This window comes from Asparagus officinalis, chromosome 3 (genome assembly GCF_001876935.1).
Source record: "Asparagus officinalis chromosome 3, Aspof.V1, whole genome shotgun sequence".
NCBI lineage: Eukaryota > Viridiplantae > Streptophyta > Magnoliopsida > Asparagales > Asparagaceae > Asparagus > Asparagus officinalis.
In genome coordinates this window covers 29,224,872-29,251,758 of record NC_033796.1, presented here as the reverse complement: position 1 = coordinate 29,251,758, position 26,887 = coordinate 29,224,872, and the positions used below count along the sequence as shown (strand labels likewise).

The 26,887-nt window shown below is 35.1% G+C and overlaps 1 protein-coding gene and 1 long non-coding RNA gene across 6 annotated transcripts in view; one reads left to right on the top strand and one right to left on the bottom strand.

Moving 5' to 3' along the window:
* The window catches only part of LOC109834859 (lipase 1-like), a 16,021-nt gene extending 633 nt beyond the window's left edge, over positions 1-15,388 (bottom strand). The window contains exons 1-4 of the mRNA XM_020402873.1: positions 15,197-15,388; positions 12,847-13,266; positions 9,899-9,994; positions 2,475-2,542 (exon numbers count right to left, since the gene is read on the bottom strand). Of these exons, the coding sequence (XP_020258462.1) occupies positions 2,475-2,542; positions 9,899-9,994; positions 12,847-13,266; positions 15,197-15,388 (776 nt within the window). The remainder of the gene's footprint in view (positions 1-2,474; positions 2,543-9,898; positions 9,995-12,846; positions 13,267-15,196) is intronic.
* Positions 20,394-25,772, top strand: LOC109833595. 5 transcript variants are annotated; one of them, XR_002245272.1, is made up of 5 exons: positions 20,394-20,694; positions 24,597-24,669; positions 24,762-25,063; positions 25,394-25,465; positions 25,553-25,772. It is a non-coding gene; the product is annotated as an uncharacterized LOC109833595 (long non-coding RNA). The 5 variants fall into 5 exon arrangements; XR_002245271.1 differs by lacking the exon at positions 20,394-20,694 and adding an exon at positions 23,924-24,508; XR_002245273.1 differs by lacking the exon at positions 24,597-24,669.

The window sequence follows — 26,887 nt, the reverse complement described above, 5'->3', positions numbered from 1 at the left end:
CATGAAATGTTTGAATATAAAATCATAATTCTCAACCATCGTCACAATTTTGGAGGTTTTGGTGTAATGGTTAGGGATTTTAAGATGGTATCAGAGCTTAAAGTTGACTTTAAAAAAATTAGCACAGCGATTCTAACATGCTTTCATAGGTTGAGCATCTTTGTTACGGACAGAAATATGGACTCACGCAACGGTCGCAGGTTGGACAACCTTTTTACGAGCCAATACCTAGACTCACACAACGATGTCAACTTTTACAAATTCGGACTTAAATTCATGGTCAGTGGGATTTGAATCTGGATTGTTCTGATACCATGTCAAAGTCCCCAACCATTACACTAAAACTCCAAAGTTATGATGATGATTTTGACTGATATTTTTATATTCTAACATGAAGCTTTCAATTTAACCAAACCAAAAACAAATGAAGTTAAAAGCTTTGGGATTTTGAAGAACTCGGTATGGGTCGGAATTACAAAGTGCAAATTCGGAACCCTAATTGTCACCTATTAGCTCAGAGCAATTTAATGAGCTATGCCTTCCCCTTTTCGAGCTTATTAATTAGGGCGTCTCCAATGGAGCGCAAAAACTCCATTTTGGAGTGTTTTGGCGCTCCAGTGGAGCGCTAAACATCCCTCTAAAAGGGATGCTACAGTGTTGCGTCAGAAATGTTTCTGGCGCAACACTGTAGCATTGGCGTAAATTTTTTTTTTGTGAAAAATTTTTATGGAAGGTCTTATGAGAAGAAATACAGAAACAAATTTTTTTTTCTTTTGTTATTTATATTTGTATTAATAATATATATTATTTTATATTAACTATTATAATGAAATTAGAGTATAAAATAATTATTAAAATAAAATTTAACGATGGAAAAAATAGATAATTTAATCCAAACACTTAAAATTTCATAATACTAGAACCAAATGAAGAAATAAGAAAAACTACATCATTTAGATAAAAAAAATACAACATAAACATTAGGACATAAAAAAATTAGTTAAATATATTATTATAACTAATTATATGTGATGTTAAATGTAAATCTTTAGTTGAATTTATGAAAGTAATATTTTAATTTGATTTAGCATTTATTTTTTATATTTTATTTTATTCATAAAATATATTATTATAATTAATTATATGTAATGTATTATATAATTATATAATTTGTTAAATATTTTAAATAGATAAAAATGTTAAAAGATAAGAATAACAAAATGAATATTCTTTTTGGTGTAACATTTGGTGTAATGAGTTGGAGATGAAATAGTGATTTGATGTAAAAACTATATCATTTTGGGTTTTTGGGTTAGAGATGCTCTTAAGATTCTATTTTACTGTTTACTCATAGTAGAGTCATCCTTATATCTAATTGATATTTTCACTAACACTTAAATAGAGCTCTGACGAAAGCAATGTTTAGAAAGATACTTGCAAAAAAGCCGTACTAAAGGGGATAATTAAACGTATGCGTTAGCGCCTGATATATAGACTAGCACTTGTTATTTATGTTAAATAGTTAAATATCAAAACTACGGAAAAGATTCACCAATTCAAGGCACAAACTAAAAAATGCTCAAGTATGGGCTCCGTATGGGTTCTCTTGCAATCCGTATTCTTTTCTGGGTTATATTGTAAAATTTCTGGAGTTGTTGCCACGATGCTCGCCAGCTGTACATAGGTGGATGTTGACTGATATTTTAGGTAAAAAATGCCATGGTCTTTGCTCTTCCATTTTTCTCGTTTCTCCCCTCAGCTCTATGTTCCTCTTGCTAAACAGGAGCTTGGCCACTCTCTAATGGCAAAGAAAAGGAGCTAAGGAAGACGGTCCATATTCAAGACCCTTTCACAAATACCCTTACATGCTATGAATTTTTAACTTTTCAAAGTGAGGCCGGGCCCATTTGGCCCTTAACGATGAATTGTGAAGAGTTGGGAATTTCCTAATGAAGAATTGTGAAGAGTTAGAAGGGGGCCCACAAGGATGGATGGGAAAATGAAAGGTCATGATGAAAATGAAAGGATAGGATCTCCTTATTAGGAGATATTAGGAGCGTTTTTTATTAGGAGAGGATCTGAATCCCTTCTACCCTGTTGACAAGCCCTTTATTTTCTAATTTGGATGACTTATTATTATTATTATTTTATTTGCATGCATATGCTTAAATTGGAGAAATTCTTAGGTCCTCCACGAGCATCATGTGGCATACACCCCACTAATAGGAACGAGGCTTATAACATAATAAATATTATTTAATACCATTTTTCATGTACTTTGTGTCGCATAATCTATTGGTATGGTGTATATCATATTGGTGTCCATTGAGCAAGACAAACAGTTAATAATATTTAAAAGGTCTAAGCCGTCACTACCAGTTTGCAGGCAATCTATCAAACCGAATGAAATGTCTAGTATATTTCATGGTCACTGTAATAGGTTTTAATAAATTAAATGAATAAGAATAATGTACCTCTGTAATTTATAAGCCAAAGAAATGGGGAACACAGTATCCTGGTCACCCCATAAGATGAGAGTCTCCTGGAAGTAGCGAGGAAAAAAAGTAAAATAAATAAGAATTAAACGTTCAAATTAATATAGAGAAACATACCGTGAACACTAAACTAGACCAAGGGTAGAAATTACAAGCGAAGCGATGGGGTGAATTTTCAACTAAACCCTTAAAATCATGAACTTTTTTTTTTGCAAATCTATCGATGCTGTAAAGTCAAGAAATAGGATTTTTTTTTTATTTTTATATTATAAAAAAACTGATTAATTTGTAAGTCAAGCAACCTTACAAATAATCAAGGCAGCTTATACACATGGACATCGATGAATCTAATCTTCATATTTTTAGTTCACTTTTAAATTTTAATTGTTATAAAGACTAAAGTTTGATCAAAGAATGGTCTATGTGCGAATCAAAGCCCTTTCCAATTAAGTGGAAGTTTATTATCCAATTATCTCTATTATTATCGTCCATTCCAACTTTCAGGAATAAAATAGGATCACTTAGGATTTTTGTTATAGTGCACAAAGCCACTATTGTTTTGGAAATCGTTTTTTATGATTGTGAAAATTCCACGTTGTTGTATCACAGAAATTGCTAAGTATAAACTACTCTCAAAAGGATGACGTGTGTCTCAATCAGCCAACTCAAACTTGATACATGGACCCGCCCATGTCTCATAAGTGTCGGGTTCCCCTCCTTGAAGCACTTTGAGAACAGAGATGAAAGACATCCTCACTCGGACCTTCTCAAGGTATCCAAGACAAAAAGGCATCCTCGCCCGAGTTTTCTCAAAAAATCCGAGACGATAGGCGTCCTCACTGAGACTTGGCGACGCATCTTGAACCATAAGGAAACCTATTTGCCTCGTGTTCCTAGGAGACTTTGGCCAGCCACCGTCACATTAAATGCATGCCTGGAGTCATCATTACTCGCCACCGAAGTCATAATGACTCCTCGGACCACGCCAATACCTTAGTCATTTTGTCACCGTAGTATTAAACGCAAGGATGACTCAGATTGTGCACTACCAACACATGCAAAATATCGGCTAACTAAGCCGACTGCATGGACCTGGCCGAAATTACCCAAATACCCTTGTTGGTTCATTATAAATAGGCAGATTGTCTTCTGCATGAGGGGACGCTATTCTCCACCACAGAAAATCCTAAAAAGTACTTCTTTTACATATTTTTCTCTCTTAAGAACATCACTAACTTGATCATCGGAAGAACCGCCAAAGAACCTAACTCCGACACTCCCATGTTTCATATTTATGCAGGAATCTTTTGCTTAAAGCGATCAGCCATTAAGGAAGCTTAAGGGACCCTAAGCTCTTCTAAATTCATTCTAACCCGGATAATTAAGTTTAAATATTGTGGTAATCATATCTGAAGAGAACCTGGGTTTGTCTAAAAGTACACAACCATACATAGAAGGAATACAACAGAGGACAAATAGAAGACTCAAGGAGCTCGCACAGATCCCATGGTGCCAATCTCTCAAAAATCAGGAGAATAGATTCTTATGTCGATTTCCTATTTCCAATTCTTATGGAGAAAAATAGAAAGAAAAAAAAAACTGTTTGTGGCCGAAACAGAAACGATACTTCATTCATCTAAGCCATCGTAAGTTTACCTCTCAATATCACAGCGCTCGTGGACAAGCCAGAACCAAGAAAAGCAGAGCATGGCCGAAGCATAAATTCTACATGCATGCCACTGATGCAAGCACATGGTATCACGTGGCATGTATTATAAAAGGGATAAACTATACATAATCCTGTTAGCATATATTTGTGTATTATATCAGTTAGCCCTCAAGGGCATTTTGGTCTTTTCCTAGCTAGCCATGTTTTCTATATACATGCCTTTTATGCTTGTAAAACCTAATTCTTTTTTGCTCAGACTCTCCTCTTTACATATGGATGCGGCTGCTCCTCTTGTTCTTCCATTGTTATTCTTTTGAGTGTATGATTATTGAATCTAACATGGTATCAGAGCATGGTTCATGATCTGAACTGATTTTATCAAGATAAAAACGACGCCGGAGAACGAGAGATCGATCTTCGCGTCCTTAGTCGCCATCTGTTTGCCCTCCGTCGTCGCCATTAGATCAATGCAAAGGGCGAATCGATCTTTCGAGAAATCCTTTCCTGAAGCGAGCTTGGAAAAGGAACAGATTACATGGGTCAGGATTTTGGGGATGCTTTGTGGATCACAAGGGGGTTTTGTCCTAATTTTCGCATCTGTTTGGTGAAGATTTGTCTTTGTGGTGCTGTTGAATTTTTCTTTGTGTTTGTGGGAATTATTACTGGCTTTAAATTGTTCCTGTTGAAATGGCTGGAGGAGATGATTCATTGCAATCAATTGGTGTTCGTTTAGATGGCAAAAATTATTCTTACTGGAGTTATGTAATGAAAAATTTTTTGAAAGGAAAGAAGATATGGTGTTATGTTTCTGGTACTTCTAAGATTCCCAAAGTTGGAGATGCTAAGTATGAAGAAGCTCTGGATGTGTGGGATACATGTAATTCGAAAATAATTACTTGGATTAATAATTCTGTTGAGAATAGGATTGGTGTGCAATTAGCCAAGTATGATACTGCTAAGGAGGTTTGGGACTATTTGGCGAAGCTTTATGTGCGATCTAATTTTGTTGTCCAGTATCAATTGGAATCTGAAATTCGTGCTCTAGGGCAGAATGATAAGGGTGTTATAGATTTTTATTCTGAGATTACTGATTTGTGGGATCAGTTGGCCTTGACAGAATCTGCTGAGTTGAAGGTTTCTGAACCTTATATTACCCGTAGAGAGGAACAACGTCTAGTTCAGCTATTGATGGCCCTACGTCCAGAGTTTGAGACTATTCGTGCATCGATTTTGCATCGCACTCCATTGCCGTCTGTTGATTCTGTTGTTAATGAACTGTTGGATCATGAAACTCGTCTCAAGACCCAGAGTGACAAGGAAGTGCATACTTCACATGCATCAGTTTTAGTTGTTCCTTCATCTTCGCCAGTTTTGGGAGCCACTTCAAATCAGAACAGATCATATGATAAGGGGGTTTGTAACTATTGTAAGAAGCCAGGGCATTGGAAGAATCAATGCCCAGAGTTAGCACGTCAGAGACAAGGTTGGAAGCCTTCACAGTCACACTCTGGGGGCCAAGGCGGTAAGGCTCACCAACAGTATCATGGTGGGCAACAGAAGCCATTTTCTGGGGGTCATCCTCGGAACAGTTATCCTCATTCATCAGCTGCATTGGTACCATCATCGGATCACCTGGGTCTGGCCTCTTATAGGAGTCCTAATATTGATTCTATACCTGAGCAGTTTGAGAGATTTGTTGCAAGCCAATCTCAGTCCCAGTTTTAGTCCCAAAGTCAGCCTCACCCTCAGTCTCAGCCTTATGCCATGTCTGCTCCATTTACCTCAGGTTTGTCAACATCAAATGGTTCAGGTAACATATCGTCTCATTGGATTTTAGACTCAGGGGCCTCCAATCATATGTCTCCTAACTGTTCATCTTTTATATCCATGACTAGTGATCCCCCATCTACCTCTGTTATGACAGCTGACGGCACACCCATGCCACTAGCAGGCATTGGTACCATTCACACAACAAATATATCCTTATCTGATGTTTATTGCATTCCAAAGTTGACTATGAGTCTTGTTTCTGTTGGTCAATTATGTGATTCTGGATATTCTGTTCATTTTTCTTCTACCTCTTGTCATGTGCAGGATCCAAAATCCAAGAAAATGATTGGGACAAGCCGTAGAAAGGGGGGACTTTACGTTTTGGATGACCTGCAAATTCCTGTTCATGCTGCTACAACGGGTGTTGATCTATCTTCTTTTCATTTGACATCTTCCTCTTCTAAGTTTTATTTGTGGCACTCTCGACTTGGTCATGTTTCGAGCTCTTGCCTAAAATTTATGAGTAGTAGTGGTGTTTTAGGTGACTTGCATTCACATGATATTTCTGACTGTAGTGGATGTAAACTTGGAAAATTTTCTGCCTTACCCTCTAATACAAGTACATCTACCTCTTTTGCACCTTTTGATTTGGTTCATTCTGACGTTTGGGGTCCCGCTCCTATTTCCACTAAAGGGGGGGTCTAGATATTATGTTTCTTTTATTGATGATTACACTCGTTACTGTTGGGTTTATTTGATGAAACGATGTTCTGATTTCATTAATATTTATACAGAATTTCAAGCGTATATCAGAACACAATTCTCTGCTGTTGTTAAATGTTTTCGCTCTGATTTGGGCGGCGAATATACTAAAGGGGATCTTTCTGACATTTTTGTATCTGATGGTACCGTGCATCAAACTTCTTGTACGGATACCCCACAACAAAATGAGGTAGCTGAAAGAAAACATAGGCACATTGTTGAGACTACCCGTTCTATGCTTTTGTCTGCTCATGTCCCTAGTGAGTTTTGGGGAGAAGCAGTCCTTACATCTGTTTATCTCATCAATAGAATCCCCACTTCTCATAATTCAGGCATTTCTCCTTATGCTAGATTATTTGGTCACACTCCTGAGTATTCTCATTTGAGGGTTTTTGGCTCTACATGTTTTGTTCTTCGTCCACATGTAGAACGTACCAAGTTATCCTCTCGCGTTGTTGCTATATGTGTATTTCTTGGTTATGGTGCTGGGCAAAAAGGTTATCGTTGTTATGATCCGGACTCTAGAGAATTGTATGTCTCTCGTCATGTTTCCTTTCTTGAGCATATTCCTTACTTTTCCCTTCCAGCTAGCTCGCATGGTATGACCAAATCTGATCTTATTCAGATTGCTCCTTTCAATGATGATTGCCCATCCAGCTAGCTCGCATGGTATGACCAAATCTGATCTTATTCAGATTGCTCCTTTCAATGATGATTGCCCATCTGATTCTCAACCCTCTGTACTTGATTCGTCATCTATACCGTCTTCTCCTTCTCAGCCTTCTTGCAGGTCTCACGAGGGTAACAGTCCACCCCCTGCTACAGCTACTCCAGAACCTCTTGTGATTGCGGATCCCGACCCACCTCGCTATCCCACATGCACTCGTAAGTCCACCCAGTTACCAGATTTTGCTTATTCTTGTTATTCTCCATCTTTTTCTTCCTTTTTAGTGTCTATTAATTCCTTCTGTGAGCCTACCTCTTACTCAGAGGCAGTTCGTGATCCTGCTTGGCAAAAGGCTATGGCTGAGGAACTGTCTGCTTTGAAAAAAACTGGTACTTGGGATTTGGTTTTTCTTCCGCATGGTAAGAAAACGATTGGCTCTCGATGGGTATACAAAATTAAGACAAAATCTGATGGTTCTATTGAGCTGTACAAAGCCCGAGTTGTAGCAAAGGGGTTTGCTCAAGAGTATGGTATGGATTATGAGGAGACTTTTGCCCCTGTTGCAAAGATGACATCTGTTCGGGTTCTTATCGCGGTTGCGTCTGTTCGTCAGTGACATATTTCGCAATTGGATATTAAAAATGCCTTCTTGAATGGTGATCTTAAAGAAGAAGTATATATGGTTCCTCCACCAGGTGTTTCACATAGTCCAGGGCAGGTTTGTAGGCTTAAGAAGGCCCTATATGGTCTTAAACAAGCCCCTCGCGCATGGTTTGACAAATTCTCCTCGGTAGTCACTTCTCTTGGCTTTATTTCTAGCCATCATGATTCGGCATTGTTTGTTCGCTCATCTTCTACATGCCGTATTTTGCTCCTGTTGTATGTTGATGATATGATCATTACAGGTGATGATATTGATGGTATCGCAGATTAAAATCTACCTTGTCTCGTTGCTTTGATATGAAAGATTTAGGTTCTCTACGTTACTTCTTAGGTATCGAGGTAGCTTCTTCGGAGAAGGGTTATCTTCTCTCTCAGTCTAAATATACTGCTGATATTATTGAGCGAGCCCGCCTGATAGATACTCGTACTGTTGATTCCCCACTTGAGTTGAATGCTCGCTATGTTCCTACTGATGGTACTCCTCTTGCAGATCCCACCCTATATCGTTCAGTTGTTGGAAGCCTGGTATATTTGACTATTACTCGCCCCGATATTGCTTATGCTGTTCACATCGTTAGTCAATTTGTTTCCTCTCCTACATCTGTACATTGGGGTGCTGTTATACGCATTCTGCATTATCTCCGGGGCACCCTTTATCAGAGTCTTTTGTTCCCATCAACCTCATCCTTGGAGCTTCGTGCTTTTTCTGATGCAGATTGGGCTGGTGACCCAACAGATCGGAAATCTACTACCGGTTACTGTGTATTTTTAGGTGATTCTCTCATCTCCTGGAAGAGTAAGAAACAAGATGTTGTTTCTCGCTCTTCAACTGAGGCAGAGTATCGTGCTATGGCTTCCACCACGTGTGAGATTGTATGGCTATGTTGGTTATTAGCTGCTATGGGTGTACTTCTCTCTTCCCCCACACCGATGTACTGTGACAATAAGAGTGCTATTCAGATTGCGCACAACATAGTTTTTCATGAACACAACAAACACATTGAGATCGATTGTCATGTGACTCGTTATCATCTCCAGCAAGGGACTCTTTCTTTGCCCTTTGTTTCGTCCTCTATGCAACTTGCAGATTTCTTCACAAAGGCTCATACCCTCCAGCGTCATTGGTTCTTCGTTGGCAAACTCTCGATGCTTCTTGCTGCCCCATCGCGAGTTTGAGGGGGATGTTAGCATATATTTGTGTATTATATCAGTTAGCCCTCAAGGGCATTTTGGTCTTTTCCTAGCTAGCCATGTTTTCTATATATATGCCTTTTATGCTTGTAAAACCTAATTCTTTTTTGCTCAGACTCTCCTCTTTACATATGGATGCGGCTTGCTGCCCCATCGCGAGTTTGAGGGGGATGTTAGCATATATTTGTGTATTATATCAGTTAGCCCTCAAGGGCATTTTGGTCTTTTCCTAGCTAGCCATGTTTTCTATATATATGCCTTTTATGCTTGTAAAACCTAATTCTTTTTTGCTCAGACTCTCCTCTTTACATATGGATGCGGCTGCTCCTCTTGTTCTTCCATTGTTATTCTTTTGAGTGTATGATTATTGAATCTAACAAATCCTACATTTAGTATTACTCATATCATCAAACTTTATTACTATAGGCTTTAGCACTTACTGTCGCAAGATTAGCCAAGACTTGCATTTTGAGAAGAACAGTCAATTACAAGTGATCTATTTTCGCTTCTGAATTATGAGACGACAAATGTTATTTAGACGTCTTTCTTCGATCAGTATGTGGGACTCTTTTGGTGTCAACATCAAGCCTATAATTGTTAGTGCACTTGGTAGTGTAACTAGTCTATGATTATGACAATTGTATTCTTTTTATGCAAGTTGAGTATCAAAATGAATATAACCTGTTTTAGTACTGGAAGAGGGTCCACTCCAGCTCCCTTCGCTATCAAATATTTCAACAATTCCACCCTCTCTTTCCTCCGATCCTTGTACATTACCTGGAATTGAATAGGAAAAATTAATGATATCAAATAGCAGTAAAGTTTTGAAAGATTTTAATTGTTCTTCAGAAAGCAAAACAAAGAATTTCCCACTATATTATTATATTTTGGTCTGTACATAATTCTCGTATGTTTATGTTTGTGCAGTGATTACGATGTCCATCTGTATAATTTAAATACAGTTGACCCACTATCGGAGTCGTATGTTTATGTTTGTGCAGTGATTACGATGTCCATCTGTATAATTTAAATACAGTTGACCCACTTCCAAACCATCTTTATGCTGACATAATCCAACTACGGATTAATTTTTATAATTAATAATATTTCTGTCCTTATTTTAATCTTAACTCTTTTTAACTAAATATTTTAAGCTTATTTGGGTCCATACAATGCATGCAAGACTACATTGGCTGATAAAGGAGAGTATAGAGAGGACAACTTCTGAAACATAAACATAAAAGGGTATGATTACGTGAAATTTTTCCCACATCGAAAAAGAAAAATACGCAACGCCTAATTTAGTGCACTTGTCACTTTGATAAAGGCCTTCAAATAGATTCATTAATAGCGCGAGGTCCTCGTTGCAATAATAAATTGACAAATAGGCTAGGAGGGTGAAGACAAAATAAGGCACACAATTTCTTATGCGGGGCCCAAATAAATGTCGGTAGAAGGATCTATTGCCGTTTCTGCTTTTTTGAAGCATGTTTCCCGCCACTGTGGGAATCGCTGGCTTTTCCACACTAATAACCATTAGCAAAGATAAGATGATGATACTTCTACCTAAATTACACTTCTTATACTACTTTTACATTATTACACAAAAAAATATGTGTTTTCCTTAGTATTTGGATTTCCATCAAAATCAATAAGTTATTTAGGACCCCATAATTTTTGGATTAGAAGAAGTTTCAAAAGTATAGCCTAGTTATCACTACTCTAAGATTGACTATAACTGAGAATAGGCTAATTTTTTTCGAATTATCACTATCAAAAATAGTAAATATATTATTATTTTTATCACAACCGTTGATTATCTAGAAGACAAGTGCGATTCATTCCCGATCGAACATGCATTCATCATACCCTCATGAATTGCAGTCGTTCATGATTAATTCAAATATAAATAATAACCATTTACTAGATAGTCAATAATTGTAATAAGTTTCTCCACTATTTTTCTATCGATGGGAAGGAACCGTATCCAACTTTATCCTCCTGAAATTAGAAAGAAATATCAAGCTTATAGCATTTGAACATTTCTTTTTCTTTTATTCATTAGTTGTACGTCTTTTTAAGTTATTTAATCAAAGTAAAGTATGAAAAAACTTGAATATTGCATTCATACATAAGAATATTCAGTCCGCCTCCGTCCAAAATGTGAAGGGACCAAAGCAGCTAGCTGTCACATTTGCTGTTTAATTCATCGAATAATGTTTTAAAACACCATTCGCAAGCCATAGCAACAAATGTTGTTCGATAACCTCAAGTTTACATAACAGTTGTCCATTTCCTCATGTCAGATTCGATCAATGAATACTTGTAATCTCTATGCTTTTATTTGTATTGGTTCTCTAACACAAGATCACAAGCTTAACAAATGTAAATGACATAAAGTATCATTAATACAAACCAAGCCAAAAAGAACAATAAAGAGATGCAATGTAAATAATTAAGCACATAAGTTCATCATAAAAAAGATTCTCTCTAGCACTCCAACAAACGTTTTACGATATTTATCTCCACTAACAAAGATAAAAAAACTGATCATAAAACTGCAAATTAGCCGACACTACTTATAATTGTAATCCTATTAGCCTAATAAAGTGTCTAAGGGTGTTTGGTTGCACAATTTTATAGAAAAGTTTTCTCAAAATGTATGACAATGACAATTTTGTAAATAAAAATTTTCTGTAGATTTCCATAAACTAAGTTTGGTTCAAAAAAATTTATAGAAATGTTTTTTGTAAAGTACAAAAAAGTACCAAAATTTACAGAAATCAATTTCCTCTCAAAATGGTCGGAAATCACCCAGAAATCTGACACCACATTGACATTTTTCTATAAAGTTGACACTTTTCTATAAATTTACCAGAAATCTGACACCACATTGACATTTTTCTATAAAGTTGACACTTTTCTATAAATTTAGGGGGTGTTTGGTTCAATTTCTACAAATTATAGTCTATAAAGTTGACACTTTTCTATAAATTTAGGGGGTGTTTGGTTCAATTTCTACAAATTATAGAAAATATTGCTATTTTCTATAAAGTTATGAGCCATTTTTTTTGTTTTGAACCAAACAAGCAAAATAAAAAAAACAAGAAAATTGATACTTTTTGACTTCTCAAAAATTTTCCTATAATTTTTTTAAGAAATACAAGAAAATCATATTTTGAATGGAAAACATTTCCTATAATTTGTAAAAATTAAACCAAACACCTCGTAAGAGTAAAAGGTAGCCAAAATTCCAAAGCCTATCATGTTGGTTTCCCTCCCCACTCCACCGTATGATGTGCCGAACTCTAGTAATGATTCTAGAAATAAATATTTTTTGCAACTTAAAGGGTAAGCAATTGCATATTTTCTGTAGCAACAATTTGCATATTTTTCCAACAACATCCAAATCATACCGTACGTGTTTTGGTTAATCATACTGTATCACCAAAGGGTCTCCGCTTCATGAAAATTAAATAAGTATCGCTATAATAACAGAGGGTAACCCGTAATGAAACGGGAGAGTTACGTTTTAAAAAAAACAATTAGTAATCAATCGCATAATTAATTTGCTTTTCGAAATTAAAATCATTAGGAAAAAAAAAAGAAAAAAAAAACAGAATACGGACCTCGATGAAATCCATGAGCAAGAACTCCGGCATCCACCTCGGCGGCCGGACCATCGACCGCCTAATAAGCTCCATCAGATCCTCCGGTCGCCTCGGCAACAAAACATCCGAAACATCCCTCCCCTCTCTCTCGACAAGCTCCCTCCTCTCCTCCTCACCAGCGACGATCCCCGCCGTCATCACCACCACCCTCTCCACCGCCCCCTCCCCCGCCATCTCCGCCACTCTATACGCCACAAACCCGCCGTAACTAATCCCCGCTACGCAGTACTTGTCGACCCCCAATCTCTTCATGGAATCGACCAAACACTTGGCCTGGAACTCGACGGAGCGGTCCGAAGCGGCGGTGGTCGAATCGCCGAAGAAGAGGAGGTCGGGGATGTAGAGGTCGAAGGATCTGGGGGAAAGATAGAGAGCGGGAAGGAGTTAGAAAGAGAATTGGGGAGGGGGGAGGGGGGAGTGGGGTTCTTAATATATTGATTTTGGGCTGAAAATTTTGGGGGGAGAAATTTCGATGTGGGGGGAAATTTTAATGGGTTAATTTTTTTAAATGAGCCAAAATATCCTAGACGGAAATTTCCGTCTAGGATGAGTATCCTAGACGGAAATTTCCGTCTAGAATATTTGGTTATTTATTAAAAAAATAAAAAATAAAAATACCGTCTAGAATACTATTATAGACGGAATATTCCGTCTAGAATACTTTATTCTAGACGGAAAATTTCCGTCTATAGAGAGAGCGGAAAGTGTTAAAAGTTTTCTTTTTTTAATTTGACCCTTTCAAAATTATTGCAGGAGTTCGGAGCATTTATATTTTTTGTTATTATTTCCAGAGTTAATTGTTTACTAGTATTTAGATCCTTGTGAAGCAAGGTTTGAAAAATATTTTCTGTAAATATTAAACATGTTACGAAAATAAATTATTCTGCTTTAGATATGAAGTATAGGGGTGGAAGTGAACCGAATAATTAATAAACAGTTCGTTTATTATTTGCTCAGATATTCGCAGAAGTTTATTTCAATAGTTTATTTAGTACTAAACAAATAACTTTCAGTGTTCGGTTTATAAAGGAATAGGTAGTTCATTAACAATTCAATTTGATAAATTTTTAATAGAATGTAACCCATCTATGTTCGTTTCTAATAATGAATGTTATATATGTGTTTGATTATTAATCATGAAACCAATGGGAAAGTTATGAAGTATTATCTATAGATCTAATCCAAGGGACTCAACTTTATGGAAATAAATTGAGACAACGTTTGTCCTGTGCATTACGATTTGGCTTGATTGTGTGCCAGTATCACATTAAAAAAAGAGTTGAAGATTTTGTTTTGTTTTTTTTCATTAAGAGCGGTAGTATACATGTACATCTACAAATGAGAATCACAATTTTTTCTAACAATCCCATCTTTTTTATAAAAGTTTTGGTGTAATTCATATGAATCGGCGGGAAATAAAAATTTCTATGATTTAAGGGACTAACTTATAAATATGAAAATTTTAAATAAAATCTTACAAAGGAACTGCCATTAGAAAACCTTAATCCCAAATTTTTATGAATTTGTTTTGTTTTTTTTTTTTCATTAAGAGCAGTAGTGTACATGTACATCTCCAAATGAGAATCACATTTCTTTTCTAGCAATCCCATCTTTTTTATAAAAGTTTTGGCGTAATTCTTATGAATCAGCGAGAAATAAAAATTTCTATGATTTAAGGGACTAACTTATAAATATGAAAATTTTAAGGGTAAAAGCCCAAAATAATATCTTAAAAAGGAACTGGCTTTAGAAAACCTTAATCCCAAATTTTTAGGGTAGTCAAACAATCATCATATCCTTTCTTCAAGAACTCATAAGTACCCTAAATTAAGGCTCTGTTTGGCAAAACTAGCTGAAAGCTGGGAGATTATAGCTGAAAGCTGTTAAGCTAGCTGAAAGCTGTGAAATTATAGCTGAAAGCTGTTAGCTGTGTAGCTAGCTGATTGACTAGAGCTGTTTGATAAAAGTAGTTGTACAACTAGCTTAAATTTGTTAAATGACTAAAAAAGACATGCAATATTATTGATATAAAATTAGAATTATTAGGGGCAAAAACGGAAGAAAAAAATTAACAGCTCCTTTCCAAAAACAAACGCTACTTGAGGTAGTTTTTCAAAAGCTACTTGCAAAAGACACAATCTCCAAAATAATTTCCTCCTATTTTTGGTCACCAAACAGCTCTACTAGTTTATTAACAAAGTCAATAAGACACAAGCTCTTAGATAAGACATTTTTTTGGTTGCCAAACAGTACCTAAGTATGAAAGCCATAAAAATGAATAAAACAAATAAAGATAAACAAACTAAACCTGAGGAATTCTTATCGGAGAGGACCACATATGAACCTCATCATCGCTGGCTTCAAGATTGATCAGCGCGCCGCTGCCACCGTCGCCGCTTGCCAGAATCACTGCAAGCGGCGCCGCCGATGGTTGTGGAGGGCTCCAACTCTGAGCCGCAGTTCCGGGGACAGCCTCTGTAGGAGAAACCCTGGAGCTCATCCTCGTGCATCGATTTGAAGACCAATTGGTGCTCATAGTCTCTGCGGATTCAATCAAAGATGGAGTCTTTAATTGGGGGTAATTTCCTAATTGATGAAAGAGAGTGAAGGATCAGAGAGAGTATCTGAGATTTTGATGAGATCGAAGTTCGAGTTTAAATACTTGGAGATTAGAAATGGACTCGAAAGGAGATAGAAATGGGGGGAAATATATATTGTTACAGTTTTTTTTTTTTTTTTTGATAGTTAAATTTGGGTGTAGATGAGAAGGGAAAAATGTTGACTTAAGGGAGCAGTTGGTTATTTGATTGGAAGTGGTTGTGAAACGTGGGAAGTTTGGAGAGAGAGAAAGAAAGAGTAGGGAGATAAAAGAAGAGGATGTTATTTTATTGTTCATTTTATTGTTCTCCTTTAGTTAAAAAAAAGTAGTAGATTGAATGGAAAGGAATGGTGTGGAGTTGAGAATTCTTTACCCTACCTTAATTCTTTATCTTTTGCATTGGTTAGATTCTATTAAAAGAGGCCCTATTTTGTAAGATCCGACATTCTTTTTCTCCGTGGGAAAATAAAAAAATAAAAATAAAAATCTTATTTCTTCGACATAAGTGAATGTATTTATAATTACAAACAAGTAATTTGTAATTATAGATGCATGTATCCTCAGCTGCAAGGATAACAATTGCATGCGAGTAATGCTTACATTACAATTAACAATCATAGTGGCATTAAACAACACATTTCCAAAGTTATTCCTCTCATGTTGTGTGATGATACTGCAGGAAGAAACTTATTACATGAAATTGTCTCAGATGACAACTTGGAGATGCAAAGGACCAACATTGCAATGCCGAAACGAATACCGAACCCGTTGGCGTTTGGACAATTGTTAAAATGCTTATCTTTTCCGCGACGGAATTTGTCGGTCGCCCGCATACAAGCTTCATGGCAAAATTCCAATTGCCAAACAGGCAATCGGAGTGAACCATTTTTAAGATATTCCCAATACTTAGAATTGAAGTGATCTCCTATGCAGATGTTTCATTTTCTCAATCACAGTTATACATTGGTTCTTTTCGTTCTAGATGTGAGTACTATTGTTTTAGATCATTGGCATAAGAAAAGGCTAAATTATATTAGAAAACTCTCCTTAACTTTTGACAATTATCAGATGACCCCATAACTTCAAAAATATTAGAAAACACTCCTAACTTTAGGGTTAATCAGAAAAATCCCTTTCACTTTGAGATTTTTTTTCAGAAAACCCCTCTAAAAGAGTGAGCCCTAATTTTCGCTAGCGCAAAATATCCTATTACATAATTTTATCCACCCGTGGGAAATTTGCAATTAATTTTACTTCGGAGGGATTTCTTGATAAAATCTTAAAATTAACTGGTGTCTCTTTCTACCCCTAAACTTAAAGGAGGTTTTCTGAAATTTGAAGCGTACTACGAAAGATATCTGATAATCGTCTAGGATGAAAAGTGGTTTTCAATATTCAGCCTAAAAATAAAAATCATGTTTATTTCCCCAGTAATGTCGATGTACTTCCTCCTGGTGCTCAATCCGTCTATTTCAACAATAATCATTTCAGATCTTTAGTCTTTCTATTCATGTTTATCAATGTCAGCAAAATATTTATTAAAATTTCATTCACATCATAGTTATGAAACAATAAACAGCCTAAATCATATTTTTCCCTTTAAAAGCATGAGTTTGAGAAATTCTTTCTATGATTAATATTACCCTTCATTATTTTAAATATTTCAAATACGTTAATCTATTCTAATCATAATTATATCATATCCTAATTCTCGTGAACTATGTATAGCTTAACAATTTAAAAAATTATATTAACAAAATATATAAAATATCTTTATAGTATTTGTTTGTTAAGATAAAGAAATTATACGTAGCTAACATTCTATAAATACGAAGTATGGTAAAAAACCCTAAAAAGTTCTAAAATTGCACAAAAATTCCTGAAAAGTACAAAATTATAAAATCCATCCTAACGTCTCAGAAATTAAAACAAGAAATATGAAATCAAGAAATTAAGAAAAGTTTACGAATAATTAAAAATTTATAGTTAACACCTCAATATCTCAAAAATTATAAAAATATCCTAAAAAGTTTATATTACAAACAAGCACCCTGAAATTCTAATTTTTCAACACTTGCAAATAGCATAGATGAATTTAAGGAATTACCATGATGCACATAAACATTTTTGATATTTAAAAACTTAAAACAACAAACACAAAATCAATAAATTAACATCAGCCTCTAAAGAATTTAAATTTTCTAATTAACACCATCAATGTTTCAAAAATTATAGCAACACTCTCATAAGTATAAATTATAAACAAACCACCGTAAAATTCTAAAATTTTAAAATTTACAAACAACAAAAGATAAATTCAATAGATTACCCTCAGGCACCTACAAATTTAAATTTGCCAAAATTAACCTTAAAGTTACAAAAATTGTAAAAAAAACTCCTTTAATATATAAAAATCGCAAAAAAAACTCTAAAATTTTAAAATTTATAACTATTGGTAGACCGCTGAAATTTAAAATTTTTAAAAATTGATCCATAGTTTTAATTATTATAAAAATAACCCTAAAAATTTTAGAGTTGCAAGAAATATCCTGAAATACAAGACCACTAAGAACATATGAGTTTTCCAGATGAAGTGGTACGGGACGACCAAGAGGTGCGGGATATGATTGATGGCAAAATGATACACCAAAGCTGTAGAATGGTTGATGAGAATATATATTAATCTCCGTGAGAAAGTCATCATTCACTGAAAATTGACTCTTGTAGCAAAGATATGGATCTTAAACTGGTCCACATGGATGTAGTCAGATTTTCTCTAAGAGAATTAGAATAAAAGATATATGTGGATCGACCTATATGTTTCAAAGTCAAATGGAAGTGAGCACATGGTGCCCAAATTAAAGAGCTTTACCTATGATTCGAAACAATGTTCTAGTATGTAGTATTTTTAATTATATTAGATAAGTTATGACTTATTGATAATCTATCAGGACAATTGTGTCTACTGACATAAAGTTGGTAAGAGCTAAGATTTTGTCATCATGTATCGATAGCATATCACCGACAAGATGCAGCATGTAGACCACTTGGATTCCTGTTGCTAAGAGTCATACGCTAAATTTAGAGTAATGTCCCAACACTGAAGGAAAGAAGAAGTGAATATTGATTATCCCTTATAGGAATATAGTCAGTAGTTATGTGTGCACACAAGGCCCGACACATCCGTTGTAGAGGGATTGATGCATAGGCATCGTGTAAATCCTAGAGACTTACTAGGATGAGTCAAGATGATCTTCAGATATTTGATTGAGATTTTACTTGTATATTGTACTATAGCACAATATACATTTTCCTACGATACTTAAATGCCTATTGGATTGACAATCTGAATGGGCGAGCATCGACTTCTAGTTATTTTTACCTATTGAATGGCATGACCGTTTCAGAGAGTAGTAAGAAGCAATAATGCATAGCATATTTTCACTAGAGATAAAATATGTGGCGATATGCACGATAACACCGGGGATAATGTCATTGTGTAGATTCTCGAAGAATATTGATGTAGCTCGACACACGAAGAATAATATTATTCTCTGTTATGATAGAATGTCAACTATTGATTATTTGAAATACAAAAATAGTTTTGAGAAATCGAATAAAAATTCAGATCAAGTACTATTTCATTAAGAGTTAAGAGGAGGAAGAGGTTGTGTTGAATCTATAGGAGTCAAATTATTGGGAATCTACTCATAAAGAGAATAGCCAAGGAGTGACTAGTACAACACATTTGAGCCTCATAAGTTATGTCCTTAATGATGATTTTTTTGGTTGACACATAAAATACTTACGATATTTCAGATGACGTTTCTACAAGTAGTGAAATAAATAAATAAATAAATTGTAATAACGAGTATTCGCATATCAGTCTTTATATTATCATTAATTACCAAAAATCCCTCAAATCCTAGTATTTTCTAGAAAGACCCTCAAATCTTCATTTTTATTGCTGATTCATCCCTCTGATTAGACGAAGTTGTGTATTTGGGTGAAGAAAAATTCCCCAAGGACCAAAAATATAGGACCAATAGGAGGGACAAGTGATGTGTCCCCCTCCTATTGGATAATGAGTTGGCCATCATTAATGATGGCTAACTCATTATACAATAGGATGGGGACACCTCACTTGTCCCCCCTATTGGTTCCATATTTTGGGTCACTGTAGCAAAGCTCATGGATGAAATTCCGCAAACTCAAAAGGAAATGGATGAATTTCCCATTATATCCCCATCCAAACTTCCTGCGAACTCATACTAAAGTTATTCCAACAGTTAAATTTATTTCTAAAGCCAATACAATCCTCTAACTTCCCAAACTAGGAAGAAGTGCTTTCAAGGGCAATTAGGTGATTTAGCACGTTGAGTTAAGGTCTAACAAAATTCCTAATAGAAGGATTGAATTGGCAATAAAAATAAAGTTTTGAGGTTTTTTTTGGCAAATACCAATATTTGAAGGAAGTTTTGGCATTAGACATGATTTAACTATTTTAAGGGCCTAATATGCAATTACCCTTAGTATTAAACAACACAACGCTAATACGGGCCATTACTTGAGCCTAGAGGTGGAAGTGAACCGAATAATTAATAAACAGTTCGGTTATTATTCGGCCAGATATTCGATCAAGTTCGATTCGATAATCCATTTAGTAATAAACAAATATTTTTTAGATATTCGATTTATAAACAAATAGAATTTAACTAAAGGTATGTTTGATTCGATTGATTATTAACTATTCGATAACTTTTTTTTATCTTATTACATCTGAGTCATATTAATTAAACTTTTTAGCAAACACTACCTATCTAAATTTTTATACACAAATATAACCTATATAAATACTCAAGAGGGGATTCCAAATTTTCTAAATTTTTATCTAAATTTTCTTAGCCGCCGCCCTTCACTCCAGACCCTGACTATAGGGATTTGGCTCTCTCCTCACATCTTTGAGATCCGCTCAGCGCTCGACCACTCCGACGACCGCTCGGCCACTCCGACGACCGTCTTCGAGATCCGCCGCCTTCGCTCAGCCGCTCGGCCACTTGTCTCCGACTATTCTCTCCAAGATCCGCCCCTCCGCTCGGCCCTCACTCGTCTTCGACAGTCTCCTTCTCCGTCGATGCTCACTTCCTCTCGAGTCTCGAAGCCGGCGTGTCGTCGACCACCCCAATCTACCATCCTTTCATCAAAATGTAAGATAAAGCTTAAATTTTTTTCATTTTTTTTCATTTTGACTGAAATTAGTTGCTAAGCGAATATTCGTGAGTGCTTACTGAATGCTAATATAAGTTCTCGAATCGAATTCGAATAATATCAAGTCTTCGAGCCGAATATGAACACGAATTCGAACATGTGGATTAGGGTTGAATTCGAACTCGAATAGCAAGATATTCGCTCAGATTCGGTCGTTTACCCAGCGGTGAAAACCTTTCCCTAACATATTATATCGTCCTTATATATATGGGCGGTATGTTAACTTGTCTAATCCGACCCGTTTACAACCAATATTTAAGGAGATGAAACTAGGGTTTTTAAAAGCTTGATCTTAAGTTTTAGTTTTCCCCTTTCGTTTGATTTAACTTCTAGTATTTTTTTTATTTCGTTTTATTTTGTTATCTGCTAGAAGGGATGGTTTTTCTTTCTTTTTATCTGGTAATAATAGAGTTTGAACGCAAATTTAGTTTTATTTTGCTTTGTTATGAACGAAAGTTAACTACTTCTCTCATTTTCAATATTTTATTTTTAGTAGAGGATATCAATTTTGTTTTCTGTTCGTTATTACGATTATTTGAACTTAGTACACTTAAATTACACATTTGTCTATAAAAAAATTCATACCCTAAATTTATTTTACACCATTATACCCCTTACCTAAACTTTGCTTCCCGGCATTTATACCGTTCCACGTTTTTTCATTTGATGTACACCTTTTAAAACTATGATTATACCCCCAAATTTTCAAAAAGCTTTAAACTTTACGGTAACATTTGCAAGTAATCGCCTAACGTTATTTCTATAATCGTCGGTCAAACAAGGTCAAACAAGGTCAAAAAGGGTTTAGAGCCTTACTTTTATTATTGGGTTTTAATCAAAAATTTGAAGTTAAAAGAATAATAATTGTTGAAACACCCATAATCTTTTTCGTTGAAATTTTAGAGGGTGAAACACCCCACCCTCATCCCTAAAATTACACCTTTTAAAATTATGATTATACCTCAAAATTTAAAAAAGATTTAAACTTCAGCGTAACAATTGCAAATAGTCAACATGGGTCAAAGTTGGTCAAACGACTTTAAACTAGGTCAATTTGGGTTTAAAACCCAATTTTTATTGATTTTTAATCAAAATGTGAAATATCCATAGTCATCTTCATTAAGATTTTAGAGGGTGAAACACCCCTTCTTTTTTCAAATTTAGAACTTACTCAATTATATTTATTGAACTTAATATTTAGTTTTTAACCAAAATGGTTAACATCAAATTAACAATTTGGTGTAATACCAAATTATTAGTATTATGTAAGTGTATGTATATAGTAACGTTCTTCATACAACTTCTCATCATTAACATTTTATGATATAACAAAATTATGTCGAGCTCACTATCCATCAAGAAACTGCAACTTCCTCTATCGGGTATAAGTTCTACAATATCATATTTTGTCATGGTTATTCATACCAGCATCTTAATCTCATAATCCATTTTCTTTTTCTTCTTTGAGGGAATCAAGTTTCTGAAGGAGCAAAATTTTGATACATCTGTTATGGATAATGGCGTTCAACAAAAACACTTCGAAGGATAAATGTAAGTTCTTTTATCTAAATTTTCTTTTTTTATTCTTAATAAATATCTATAATTTCTCTATTCTCCTTTTTAATAGTAGTCTTATCAATTTAATTTTTTTCTTTATATTTTTTCTTATTATATGTAATTTATTTATTTATTTATATTTTTAATTATTTTAAAAAATATATTCTTTTTTTAAAGAGTATTTTTAATTATTTAAGTATTTTGTTCAACAAAAACCCGTCAAATGGAAAATGTAGTGTAAGTTGTCTTGAGATTTACGTCTCTATAATATACAAGATAAAATAAAAACCCAAGATGAAAATTGATAAGTGTGATCTGTAAACCATTAATATACAAGATGAATATCCTTTTGTAGTCTATATGTTACATCAAAATGTCTGGCACATGCAATTTGTTCAATTAAGGTAAGATAAAATAAAAAAAAGGTTTTTATTCATTTTTTAAGGAATGTTATTTCACGTGTTGCATTAGTTTTATGATCTTTTTGTAGTGTAAGGATACCTTAGTCCACAAGGTAGCATTCATAAATAACCTGTTACTGACATCAATTTGATTGATGGGTGGAACCAAATTTATAGACCTTGAGGCGAAACCTACCTAATAGGTTTAGTGAGAAATAGATTTTTAACTTCGGTGGATAAGCTATCCTTCAACTCTAATTAAAAGACTAACTACACGCCAAGTGATTTGTTGTCTTTGTTACTTCTTGATTTATATAGAATGAATCTTTAGAAAGCAAACGAATCTCAGTGGGTTGCGGTGTTGTCCTTTAAGATAAAGGTAAAAATGGTAAAAATGGTTTGAAGTTCTTGTTTTAAAGGATGTTTTTGTTATGTTGCACTGAACATAACCTGTTACTGGCTACAATTTTATTAATGGGTTCTAATTAAACTGAAGTAAGCTAACAACACAACAAAAACATCCTTTAAAACAAGAACTTCAAACTATTTTTACCATTTTTACCTTTATCTTAAAGGACAACACCGCAACCCACTGAGATTCGTTTGCTTTCTAAAGATTCATTCTATATAAATCAAGAAGTAACAAAGACAACAAATCACTTGGCGTGTAGTTAGTCTTTTAATTAGAGTTGAAGGATAGCTTATCCACCGAAGTTAAAAATCTATTCCTCACTAAACCTATTAGGTAGGTTTCGCCTCAAGGTCTATAATTTGGTTCCACCCATCAATCAAATTGATGTCAGTAACTGGTTATTTACGAATGCTACCTCGTGGACTAAGGTATCCTTACACTACAAAAAGATCATAAAACTAATGCAACACATGAAATAACATTCCTTAAAAAATGAATAAAAACCTTTTTTTATTTTATCTTACCTTAATTGAACAAATTGCATGTGCCAGACATTTTGATGTAACGCATAGACTACAAAAGGATATTCATCTTGTATATTAATGGTTTACAGATCACACTTATCAATTTTCATCTTGGGTTTTTATTTTATCTTGTATATTATAGAGACGTAAATCTCAAGACAACTTACACTACATTTTCCATTTGACGGGTTTTTGTTGAACAAAATACTTAAATAATTAAAAATACTCTTTTAAAAAAGAATATATTTTTTAAAATAATTAAAAATATAAATAAATAAATAAATTACATATAATAAGAAAAAATATAAAGAAAAAAAATAAATTGATAAGGCTGTCCTTAAAAAGGAGAATAGGGAAATTTTTAATATTTATTAAGAATAAGAAAAGAAAATTTAGATAAAAGAACTTACATTCATCCTTTGAAGTGGGTTTTTGTTGAACGCCATTATCCATAACAGATGTATCAAAATTTTGCTCCTTCAGAAACTTGATTCTATCAAAGAAGAGAAAGAAAATGGATTATGAGATTAAGATGCTGGTATGGTTAACCATGACAAAAATATGACGTTGTAGAATTTATCCCCGGTAGAGGAGAGTTGCAGTTTCTTGATGGATGGTGAGCTCGACATGATTTCGTTGTATCATAAAATTTTAATAATCAGAAGTTTGATGAAGAACGTTACTATATACATACGCTTATATAATACTAATAATTTGATATTACACCCAATTGTTAATTTGATGTTAACCATTTTGGTTAAAACTAAATATTAAGTTTAATAAATATAATTGAATAAGCTAATTCCCTTGTATTAGCTAAAGCATCTAATGCTATAACTGAGACTGCGGAGGATTCAATGTAAGTGGTCATACCGTTAGGTTGGCAATACATATAGGTAGCAGTGTTCACTACGCTAAGCTAAATTCCCTTTATTCTGTCTAAACAGCATTAACAAAAGGAAAAAAGTCTGAATCAGCTAAAGCATCTCAAGCTGTCTCTGAAATAGAGGACGTTTCGCTGTAGGTGGTCATTCTGTTATATAAAGATTATTGTAAATTCCTTAGGTAAGATGTCTTTAGGAATACCCTAATTTGTTTTTTATATCTAACAGGGGTCGGATTTTAAAACCGAAGAATGCAGAACTCTTCTAGGAAAACACACAGCTCGAGCAGGAAATGCTGAAGGACAAGGCTGAAAATATTATTATGAGGCAGGAGTTTGTTGTCTTGACGAACTCATCCTCCAGAAAAAATATGAGGTAAAGGAGGCTGGTAGCATTCAAGCAGATAAAGAAGATATCGATGAAGGAAAGGAGAATGAGGCTGGAAGCATCCAAGCAGATCCTGGATGTAGCTGTCGCGTACCGAAGCCGAAGGCCCAACTCATAGCACGAGAGGAGTTGGGGGCATGCAGGTGTTGTTTTTAATTTATGATAATAGAATTACTGTCTCTAGAAACATCTATCTAGAAGCATATTGGTTTTAATGTTTGTACTTCTACCTGTTACTGGCTGGCTTATGCTCTTTTTTTTTTTGGTTTCTCAGTTCTGTATGCTAATCTGATATTTGGTTAGGATCTATGTTTTATTCTTCATTTGACTCAAATATTATTATGAGATATTGGAAATAAAACCCTGAGCTAAATTCCTTTTGAGATATTGGAAATAGAACCCTGAGCTAAATTCCTTATGAGATATTGGAAATGGAACCCTGAGCTAAATTCCTTCTTATTTTTTTAAAACAGCGTTAACAAAGGGGAATGTCCTGCATCAGCTAAAGCATCTAAAGCAGTTACGGAGACTGAAGATGTTGCACTGTAAGTGGTCATTCCATTGGCTGAGAATTATTCCATTGGCTTAGGTTACTTTCTGTATTCAGTATTTCAATTTATTTCCTTCCACAGATTGAAACTGGAGAATGCTGAATTTTAAAAGAACATACAGTTCAATCAGGAAGGCCGGGAACTACTGAAGAAGGCTGAAACCATACTTATGAGGCAGGAATTTGAGGACTTGAACTCACTCGCTACAGAATGTATGAATGGAAGAAAGGGAAAGGAGGCTCGAAGCATCCAAGCAGATCGAAAAGATACTGATGAGGGAAAGGGAAATGTGGCTGGATGCCGAAGCTGAAGCCTCTACTCATAACACGAGAGGAACCGAGGGAATGTAGGTTGAATACTGAAGATTCTGAGGTTCCGGACAATGAACCACCAACAAAGGAGCGCGAGGTTCAAATTCTGAATCAGGATAATGAGGAAGAGGAGCTGGTTGAGGATTTGGGTGAATATATGCTGAAGCTGAAGCCTATACTCATAACACGAGGAATTAGGGGAATGTAGGTTAAATACCGAAGATCCTGAGGTTCCGGACAATGAACCACCAACAGAGTTGGGCAAGGTTCAGATTCTGATTTAGGATAGCGAAGAAGAGGAGCTGGTTGAGGATTTGGGTGAATACATGCCGAAGCTGATTCCTCTTGTGTAGAGGTTTCAGCTTCGGCATGTATTCACCCAAATCCTCAACCAGCTCCTCTTCTTCACTATCCTAAATCAGAATCTGAACCTTGCCCTCCTCTGCTGGTGGTTCATTGTCCGGAACCTCACGATCTTCGGTATTCAACCTACATTCCCCTAGTTCCTCTCGTGTTATGAGTAGAGGCTTCAGCTTCGGTATGTATTCACCCAAATCCTCAACCAGCTCCTCTTCCTTGTTATCCTGAATCAGAATCTGAACCTTGCACTCCTCTGCTGGTGGTTTATTGTCCAAAATCTCAGGATCTTCAGTATTCAACCTACATTCCCCCAGTTCACCCCAATTCATGGAGGATCCTGAGATTCCTGATAATGATTGGCCTTAGCCTTAGGACACTGTTTTGGATACTGTGTTGTGATATTTGGATTCTTAGTTTGGAAAAAGCTTTTTGATGTGTACTGGTATACTTCTGTCTGGTATAAACTGCTCCCAGAATACTTTTCTTTTGTGGTCTAGCAGCTGTGTTAGCAAGTTGCTGCTATCCTCTTCTAAAACATAGGGTTAAGATTTTTGACTTTGAACTATGTTCTTTTCATTCTATAATATAATATTGAAATTGTTTTTTGGATGTGGTCTGTTGGCAGCTTTTCTGTAAGTATATCATGTTGATTTTAATTTGTATCCCTCTGTAATGTATGGTTGTGGCTATTTTTCCTTTTTTCTTTTCGTTTTGGTGGGTTTTTTGGGAGGGTTGGTGGTGGTTC